Source organism: Cucumis melo, chromosome 3 (assembly GCF_025177605.1).
Source record: "Cucumis melo cultivar AY chromosome 3, USDA_Cmelo_AY_1.0, whole genome shotgun sequence".
NCBI lineage: Eukaryota > Viridiplantae > Streptophyta > Magnoliopsida > Cucurbitales > Cucurbitaceae > Cucumis > Cucumis melo.
Window position 1 is genome coordinate 22354040 of NC_066859.1, and position 10518 is coordinate 22364557.

The 10518-nt window shown below is 31.9% G+C and overlaps 2 protein-coding genes across 2 annotated transcripts; both read left to right on the plus strand.

Moving 5' to 3' along the window:
* Positions 1–248: 248 nt before the first annotated feature.
* Positions 249–4595, plus strand: LOC103496512 (uncharacterized). Its single transcript, XM_008458380.3, has 3 exons — positions 249–1294; positions 2573–2727; positions 3808–4595. Exons 1-3 carry the CDS (start codon positions 685–687, stop codon positions 4066–4068), a joined length of 1026 nt encoding a protein of 341 aa, XP_008456602.1. The 5' UTR covers positions 249–684; the 3' UTR covers positions 4069–4595.
* Positions 4596–6748: 2153 nt separating this feature from the next.
* LOC103496510 (40S ribosomal protein S25-2-like) lies at positions 6749–8630 on the plus strand. The gene is made up of 4 exons (XM_008458379.3): positions 6749–6863; positions 7003–7077; positions 7495–7629; positions 8327–8630. The coding sequence occupies exons 1-4, from the start codon at positions 6861–6863 to the stop codon at positions 8438–8440; spliced, it is 327 nt and encodes a 108-aa protein (XP_008456601.1). The 5' UTR covers positions 6749–6860; the 3' UTR covers positions 8441–8630.
* The last annotated feature ends 1888 nt before the right edge of the window (positions 8631–10518 follow it).

Sequence of the window (10518 nt, forward strand, 5' to 3'; positions counted from 1 at the left end):
CGAGATAATGAGAGATGAGAGAGGAATGTTGAGGCTATTAAGTCTAAATTCAACTAAAGTCGAATTCTAAATTTTATAGACGAATAATCATTTCGAGTAGACTCGAATAGAATACCATATTAAATAAAATAAAATTATCATCTAAAAAATAATTAACCAAGAAAAAAAAAAAAAAAAAAAGAAAGTTGAACATGGCATGTTATGTAAAGAGAAGAGAGGCCCTAAAGTCATTTATCCATTAATTTTGGAGAATAAGAAAGAAAAAGAAAGAGAATAAAAGAATCAAAAGAAAAAAAGACAAAGAAGAAAGGAGCGTGGGGTGTCCACTTCACCGAACTTCCTTTATTTATTTGATTCTCTCTTCCATTTTTCCCTCAACAGAATACCCTTTCGTTACAAGCAACCTCCGCTGCCGCCGTTGCCGCCACCGCCGCAAAACCCCTTCCTACGCCCCCCCTGGTTTCATCTATCCTACTACTTTTCTTACTTTACCTTCCCGATATTCATTGCATTATTCCATTCATTTTTCTCTTTGCTGCGTTTCTTGAAGTTTTCTTCTTCTTCTTCTTCTTCTTCTTCATCTTTGTTGCTTTATGTAGTTTAATACACTTTCCTTATCTGCACGCCTTTTCATTTCTTCTTCACCTAACGCTTCTTTGTTAATCACCGGAAATTGTTCCTTCAATGGGGAATAATTGCTACGGGAGTTCCAATAAATCGGCGGCGGAGATTGTGCCTCAGGAGTTATTCAGAAGCTGCAACAACGATTCCGCCGCCGCGGCTTCTAATCCGATCGTACGTCTTTACGGCCCTCCGAATAATGCTCTCACCTGCTACATTCGTTTTGCTTTGCTATACAAGTCTGTGAAACTCAGTTTCATCCCTTCTGAGACCCCGCATTTCGGCTCCGATTCGCCGGCCATTCGGATCGGGTCAGAGACTATTTCTGGTTCACGTGAAAGGATGCTTCGGTTTATAGACAATAGGTTTCCTCATCCGCCGTTACCACTGTCGAGTCGCCGTGTTGACGACGACGAAACATCGTCGTTAGTTGCTTTGAGGGTGGTGGCGCTACAGCACAAGAGTGTGTTGTGGCATTTGGAGAGGATGTTGAGATGGGGAAAGGACCTGGCTAATCGTGGAGGGAGAACGACGTTCGATCCGGCGGTGGGAACGCCGAGGATGGAGCTGAGGAAGTTCGGGAAGAGCTACTCTCAGCTGCTGGAAGTGATGCTGGAGCATGCTCAAATGGAGGAGAGAGTCCTCTTCCCGATCTTGGACAGGGCTGATCGAGGTAAGTCCCATTTCTCTGATTCTGCTCTGCTTTACATTGAATAGAATTCGAGCTTATGTTTATGCAATCCAAACCCTCAAATGTTTTGCATCATGAAAGAAAATAGATGGAAGAAGAAGTGTTTGTGATTGTGAGTTTACAGCAAATTTAGTTCAATTTTAAAAGACGTTATTGATTCTAGGAAAGGTTGTTTTAGATCTATCAAACTAGCGCAGAAGATTGAGATGATCAGTAAGAAACAGTGATGGACTTCAATAACTTTCTTGGTTATCCAATCTTTTCAATTTAGGGTAAAATAAAGAGGTTAGTTGGCTTATTTTTTTAGTACTAACAAGTGGGGCATTTTGAATTTGAACTTTTGATCAAATAGGAGTACTGCTGAACTCACCCACTTTGACATTTGGCTTCCTTTACTTAATTTTATTGAATTTTGCAACTATTCACATGTTTAAAGGAAAAACTGTTTTCAGTTATTTAAAAAACAAATCACATGAGAGGAAACCAGGACAGCAACTAGAAGACAACCTGTACTCAGAAACGTAAAAAGAAAAAGAAAAAAGACAACCCATGTAAATGATGTATGTTTCTAAATTTCCGATTTAAATTTCATTTTGTTCCATTGATTTCTATATCTAATTTGTTTTTGTGATCAAAATTTCAAACGTATTATTTTACTCTTTACTTTCTTTTTTCTTTCTGAAATGCAGTGAAATTTTTTTAATGTATTGTTTTAGACCATAAACTATACAAATGATATATTTAACCAGAATTTTCATTTAATATATAGCATTTAATCATAATGTATTTTCTAATATAAAATTTAGGAATTAAATTATTTTAAAACAAAAATAGAATAAATAGGCTATCTTAAATATCAACTGAATTGAGCATTCCTTTCTGATGGTCCTTTCATTGTCTTGTAAGAGTTTCACCTGTTTTTTTTTTTTTTTCTAGAAAGGATTTAATGTGTCTAGAAAAGATGGAGAGAATTACAATCTCAAGGTAAATTTGTTTTCTTTTCACACGAAAAAGGTGGGAATTTAAACCTATTGCCCTTGTGAACATAAGAAGTGCATTACCTACTAAACTATGCTTACATAGACAAATTTGGTGAATTCTAAACAAATAAACTAGTGATGGTTTTCTTCTATGGGAATTTGAGATTTATTCAAACAGAGCCCGTGTTATATATAATATATTATATTATATATATACGTATTAGTACATTACATATGTGAGGAAAAATGAAGGAACTAATTGGTAGGTGCCATAATGCAGGATTATGTAAAGCTTCAAATGAGGAGCATGCAAGGGATCTACCCATCATGAATGGCATCAAGGAAGACATCAAGTCCGCTGTCGTTTTGGACTTGGGAAGTTCAGTTTGTCAAGAAGCGCTCTCCAACCTTTCCAAACGTCTTAAGCTGTTGCAGGTAGACTCCATTCAACCCTTCTATAATCCTAACCTGTTCACAATTCAGAGGGTTTAAGACTGTGTGCTTAAGATTCCAAATAAAATGCATCGAGTCCTTACCACAGAGCAGATTCAGATGAAAGGAAGACGATGGATGAGTGATAGATTGTCAAATCATAACAATGTGATCTGTTTTTCTTCGTTGGGTATGGGAAGAAACCAAAGGTCTTTAACTACGGATAACTACAGATCCAATAGAAGTAGAACAACTTTAAAGATAAAAAGAATAACTATCAATTTTTTATATAAAAAACATTGAACAAACAGCTCAAATAAAAGAATTGAGTGATTGTGAATCTAAGCATAGGTTGACGGAGAGGACAAAAGTTCACAATTTCCTATCCGGAAGAAAGTTAGTGATTCATACCTGTTTCCTATTATTAATTTCCAAATTCTAGTTCCTCTCGAAAAAAAAAAAAGAAAAGAAAAAAAAATCAAAATTCTAGTTGCTTCAGGATTGTTGTTTAAGAATTAAATTTCTTCACGCACATTGATATCTTCGTCAGAAACATTTATTTACTTTGCCGTCATTTTTAGGTCGACCCTACTAAGTTAGACGGAAACAGAGAACACCCATCATCGTGACTTTATGGAAGTAGATAGGGGCAAAATAGGAAATAAGGATAGCCATCTAAACCATGTGGACTAAAGGAGGCATCAAATAACTCTCTGCCACACGAAACCTAGTGACCACACTATAAGATTAGCTGTTAGCATAACCCTTTTTGGCTGAGTTTATTAAATTCTGGCTAATGGATCTACATTACTTTATGTCATTGTGGAGAATGTATTAAATTTACCACATTTATATAAGTCAAGCTTTTGAACATAATGATGATTTAGTAGACTTTCAATAGCCAAACCACTTCTAAATTCTACTTCAATATTTAACCTCTTATGATCATGAAATTCATTTATATCTGCTTCACACTTCACATGTATTTTCTTTATTGCACTCCAAGATTTCCTGCTCATCATAAGCTGATTTCTTTTTCCTTACACTTCTCCTTTTTTCCCTTCACATTTTTTGGGGGGACAGGAACATTGTAAACATCACTTCTTGGATGAAGAGAAAAATCTACTACCTTGGCTTGAAGCTGTAGAGCTAAACAAAGAGCAGCAAGACAAAATGTTAGAGCAGCTATTGGATGTGATGAAACAAACTCATTCTCATTTACTAAATTTCTTTCTCGAAGGTCTTCTCCCTCTAGAAGCTTTGCAGTATTTGGATCTGATCACAAGCAGTAGCGATAGAATCCGAACGAGCTTTGGCACAATGCTGATGATGGATGCTGTGTAAGATCAAACATGTATATAGATTCTCTTTTCTACTCCCGTTTAGATTGGTTTTGCAACATCCTTTGTGTTAATAGGATAGAATGAATGAATGCCTGTTCTTTCTTTGGCATCTTGTGTTTAGTTTGGAGATGAAGTAGTCATTTATTGCATATTTTTTAGCGCAGTGTGTGCCATACAAATGAAAAGAAGGGGGAAATGATTGTAGATCGAGATTTTCCTTTTTAGTTCAAGAGGTGGAACTTCAAAAGATTCCAACCTCCAATTTCTTAGTCGAAGATATATGACTTAAGCAATTGAGTTAGTTGTTTGAGGCTTGTAATTGGACTAGTGTTGTTTTCGTCACCTAATCAGTTAATATAGTAGAACATCGTAATCATATATGAGAACAAGAACAAGAACGAGAGTTAAATATTTAGATTTAGTTTGATATGGATGTGTCGCTTGGTGTGTTTTGTAATTTATATACAAAAGTTTAGTTTGTTTCAGATTTTTTTCTTAATAAAATGTTGTGACGTGTCATTGTAGCATTTGACAATTTCTTGCTGTTTTTATTTGTGCTATGTATCTAAAACAATGTTGAATTATTAGCACTAGCGAAATAAAATTGGGTAAAAGTTGCATTGCAATTTCCTTGATTTTTATTTGTACTTATTCAAGGTTAAGATCCAATTTGTTTGATATGGTTGATAAATTTAGATGTGAAATTTGAGTTTATTTTGTGAAGTAGATTTAAATTAGGATTAAAGATTCTTGAACTTTTGTAGAATCAATATTTTAGTATTTTAATACTTTAGTTTCTCTGCTTTAATCCTTGATTTTCATGTGGTTATACGTGGAATAATTTAACTTTATACGATTAGAGTTTGTAGTAATTTAATTTTCATTGTGAAAATGAAATGTAAAAATCTTTATTAGTTAACGACTTATAATTTATAGTAGAGAATATTTTAGTTCATTATTAGTTTATCGATATAGTTATATAATAAATTTCATTATGAAGAATACTTTTAAATGATTAACTTATTACACAATAAAAAATACAATATTAAAAAAAATGTGATATTCACTTTTATATTAATTTAAAAAAAAAAAAAGACATTTACAAATATAACGATTATATTCAAAATATTGACATATATAGTAATATTTTAAGAAAAGTATGTTAGAGTCTATTAACAAAGAGTTTAATATTACAAATATTATCTATCACGAGTAGATCATAAGAGTCTATCAATATAAAAGTATATCACAATTTTTAAAAAATGATGTTGTACACTACAAATATAACAAATATTCGTTATATTTGTCTGTTATATTTGCAATTTTTATTTTGACCATTTGTAATCTTTTGAAATATTATTACATATATCAATACTTTGAATTTTTAATTGTTATATTTGTTAACAATTTCTTTGTGAAATATTGCTACCAACTTAGGTGATGTTTGAGGATAAGGAATGAAATAGTTAGTAGTAAGGAGTTACGAAACATGAAGTGTTGCGAAGTCTTAAGAACCGCTTCGTTTGAGAGTTTTCTGAATGAGAATGGACACATCCATTAGATGAAGGATTTGCAGGCATTCTTATTTTCCACAACAATGGGTTTTTTATTCCCTTCCAAAAAACTGGATTTTCCGTCATTCCCCCCTCTCTATCTATTTTTTATTTTATATCTAACTTCATCTAAAATATAGTTAATTAATTAATACAAACTTAAACAAATCAATATAAACTATTTATTTTAATAAATTAGTAATAATATATTAAATGTTAACCCAACTTATTTTACAACAAAAAAGCTATTAAATGAGTACAATTATTTCTTTACCCAAATTATTAATTAATTAGCTAACAATATATATGTATTTAATTGATAAACTAAGGTTAATTAGATTTAGTTAGTACAAAAATCCATTTTTTAACAATAATAATTGATTACTTTATTATTTTTTAATAATCAAACAATTATTTATTGAGATTAGTTTTAATAATCAAGCAATTATTTCTGGAAAAAACCCATTAATTTTAATCTATAATACTTTGTCCATTAAAAAGACATAATACTTATAACACTTTTTTAGCATTCTTTATTGATATATCATACTTCTATCTTTTCATTTTTTTTTACATAATATATTGTATTAAACTATATTTTTAATATTATTTTAATTGAAATTGAGGTTAACGATAAACTTAATTAACTATAGACATGATTAAATATTAGATTATAACAAATATTACGTTGAATAACTATATCGATGAGTTAATTTTAATTATCGATTTCTCTAAAAGAATTAATTGTCAATTACTCAAATTTCGAGTATTTATAGTTAAAATTTATTGATTTCAAATTAATTAATTTTCTTTATCAATATTCTGTTTAATTTCTTAAATTAAATTAAATTAATTATAGGATTTTCGATGCACAATCAAACACTGTCATCTTTGATTTCTGGACATTTTATTCGTAGGTATTTCATTCTCGTGCATTTTTTATTATAAGGCATTAAAACCTTATACTACTATCGAAAATTGATGTTTTTTTAGTTGGAAGACCTGCAAATACTTTTCGAAATCCTTGGGCAAAACGCACTTGGTGTTTGGGCCGGACTTAAATATTGCTGCTCATTGTAATTCAATTACCCAAGAAACCCCCCGTTTTTGGGCCGGCCCAACATAGAATATAAGATTACCGGCCGTTGTTATAAATACTTACCCTTCGGACTTCTTCCCTCTTTCCCTTCCAGCCGAAGCCCTTGGAACTCCTTCACTCAAACCCTAGAAACCAAATCTCATGGTGAGTTTCTTTCCTCTTTTGTTTATTCGAATAGTTTGTTCTTCCTTCTGATTCTCGTTTCGTCTTTGTAACTTCCGATGTACTGATTATACATGATGTGTGATGTCGTTTCGTTTGTTGTCATCGTTTTGAATCTTAGGCGCCGAAGAAGGACAAGGCTCCTCCACCGTCCTCTAAGCCTGCTAAATCTGGCGGAGGAAAGCAGAAGAAGAAGGTAAGCTTCTTAAATTTAAGTTCTGCTTGCTCCTTCATGATTAGTATGCCAATACTTGCTTATCTCATCGTTCAAGATCATTAGGTAAGATTTAATCGTTTTAATTTCCTCGTGTTACTGCATTGCTAGCGTTAAGTGCTCTTTCCGAAGTTAGTATCGTTGTATTTTATTTCGATACTGGAATTTGGAATTATCTTTTGTAATTTGATCTTTTTATGTCGTGTAGCATATAATTTTTTCGTCATACTGATAATGAGATAGTGACGTTTATATTCGATTAGAATTAGAATGAAGGGACGATAAAAACCTTGAAAAATACAAGAGATTTTTGAAAGTTGGTGATGTTTGTTGAGTTTGAGGAAGAGTTTGCTTGTAATATGGCCATTATTGTTATTTTACATGTCATTTGGTTTGCAGAAATGGAGCAAGGGTAAGCAAAAGGAGAAGGTGAACAACATGGTTTTGTTTGATCAGGGGACTTATGATAAGCTCCTTTCTGAAGTTCCCAAGTACAAGCTAGTCACTCCGTCTATCCTTTCTGATAGATTGAGGGTATGTTTTTTTTTTTTAATTTTTTTTTTCTGTTTCCATCCATCAATTCCTCAATTTTATTGATTTATTTTTTTGTTCGTGTTTAGAATATATTGTAAAGAAGCTGAGATTTGTCCAAACCTATCAAAATGAGTTTTGAAATGTAGTGGTGATTGGACTGGTGATTCCTAAGGTTTTTAATTAATTAAAAAAGAGCCCCACCTAGTTAAGTGTACTGATGACCATGAAATTTATGCTCAAGACCCCCTTGAAAATCAAGCCAATAAACATCCCTTCTACTTCTAAATTTCTTTGCTTTTGTTATCTACTTTCTACCTTTACTTTGAAAAACCAAGTGAGGCTTTGAGAGCTAGAAAAAGTTGTTTTTTACAAATCTGCTTTTGTTTTTGGCAAGGGTTTTTAAAATATTGGTATTGAATGAGTGTTTATAAGCCTAAGAAAGCAAGGAATTTATATGTGGAATGAGTGTTTGTAGGCTTAATTTTCAAAAACTTGTATTTATACGTGGAAGGAGTGTAAGTGTGTATAGGCTTAATTTGAATTTAGACGTGGGATGAGGGTTTATAGGCGTAATTTTCAAAAACTAAAAATCATTAAGACAGACCTAAAGTGTTTTCCAAATGATTGACTGACTTATCCTGATAGCACCTTCTACAGCAATTCACTAATGGTTTCCTTTGTCATGTACAATTACCAGATCAATGGATCATTAGCACGAAGAGCAATTAAGGATTTGATGGCTCGAGGTTCCATCAGAATGATATCGGCTCACTCGAGTCAGCAGATCTACACCAGAGCAACCAACACCTAAGGACAACAATTCATTTCACTTATGCCCGAGAGGGTATATAATAGATATGTAGTTGCCTTTCCATTTTGCAAGTCCAAATTTTGTTGAGTGATCAAATTATCATTTTAGTTTGTTAACGGCAGAATGAACTCTAAAAGAGACGTTTTTAATTTGTTAATGTGCACGAATTTGTTTGCGGTGCGGGTCTTAACTTGTGTGATGAATTGTGTCGCATTGGCTGTTGTCTGCCTTTTCTCTTTCCTACTGCCAAGTACTAATCATAATGTTTGTATGTAGAATCTCGTTTTAGATGAAAGTTGGTAATCTAACGTGGCTTTGACATTAGCGTTGTTTGAACAACTCTTGGATTTCGTTTCACTATGTTGAGAAAAACATGATGATTTGAGGGTCGGGTTTAATCTAAAATCTACATTGCATGTTGATGTTCTTTTTGTTTAATTTTGAAACACAAGTCATTTTTAAAAGAAATGAATCAAAATGATTTTTTGAAAAGGTATTTTAAATTGCTTGAGCTTGAATAAAAATGACTTCGAATAGCATTTGTTAAAATTATTCTATCTTGACTATACGCTACACATTTGATACACGTATCAATGGCAGTGGCGTGATGAAGGAGACGACTAAGGGGTGTGGAGAGGTAGACAGCACGCGAAGGGATTGAGTGTGTGAAGAGGGAGATGGCGTGCGACGGAGACTGAGTGTGAAGAAGAAGGAGACGACAAATGAAGGATAAAGAATCTGAGAAGAGAGAATGACCTAAGTTCTTAATACTTTATTCAATAAATAATAAAAAATATATAACATAAATATATGTATATATATATTATTAGTTCAGGTTGTCGGATTATTCAGGTTGGACTTACCCCTATTTTTTACACAAAATGCTGCAAAGTTGAGAGGCACATCTTTTATAATTTAGTCCGTTATATATTAAATTATTATTAGTACTAATATATATAAATAGTTGGGTCTGGATCGAGGTCAGGGAATATGATCTCCATCCCCAGGCCTGAATTGAAAATGGGGAAAAGTTCCCGTCTCCCTCTCCTATTCTGGAATTTTTGCGTTGTTTGGGATGAATCCCTACGAGGATCCAAACATGTGGATTTTTTTTTTTTTACATTTCTAAATATGTGTATATCAAATGTATTAAATGTATTACTTTGTTATTTCCTTGTAATATCTGCAAAGTTGAAAAAATGTTTCACAAACTTTGTTGTTACCCAACAATCTCTCTTTTTAACTCGAAGTGCAGTTGCGTTTATTAAAAAGCATATTGATGGTAAAATTGAGAGGAGTTGATATTTTCTATTCAAAAAATTTTCCCATTTTTACCCAACATCTTTTTTCAAATGTATCTTCAGGAAGCTTCGTTTGAAACTGCTATAGCTTTTGAAATAATTGCTGGCATATGTAGCTGTGTGCTTTAAATTAAAGTGATTAGCTGCAAATAAGTGAAATAACGTTTGGTGAATTTTATTCGAAACTAGGGTTTGGTAAATAAATACGAAAAGATTTTATATTCATATAATAACTATTTTTTTATTATTTTATGATTATAATTTAGACTTATTCTACAAAATTCTCTCTAATTTGTAGACCATATGCTTATGCAAAAATATTTCATTAAATTTTAACACTGATTTTTAAAATAGGAATTAAATCGTAAAGTATAAATATAAAAATGTGTTACAGTAAAATTCAAAACTAAATCATTACAAAATTAAAAGAACAAAAACAGTCTGTAGATTAAATTATTAGTAGTATGGGAAGTTTAGAAGCTAGAAATTATTTTTCACCAAAAAATTAATAATTTTTAATTTCAAAAATCAAACTTTTTTAAAGGAAAAACAAACAAAACAGACCGTCTTTGCCCATTTCGAGTTTCTTTAATTTTTTTAAAAAGTTAAAATTATATATATATATATATATATATCTATATTAAAGAAAACGATGACAGTATTTTGTCCATTTTCCGGTCCGGAAAAGCGGACAATTTTGGTACACTATTCTGTTCTATAGGTTGTTTTTATTTCATTTCTTTTAGTTCATTTCGATAGCGATAGGTATCTTATTTT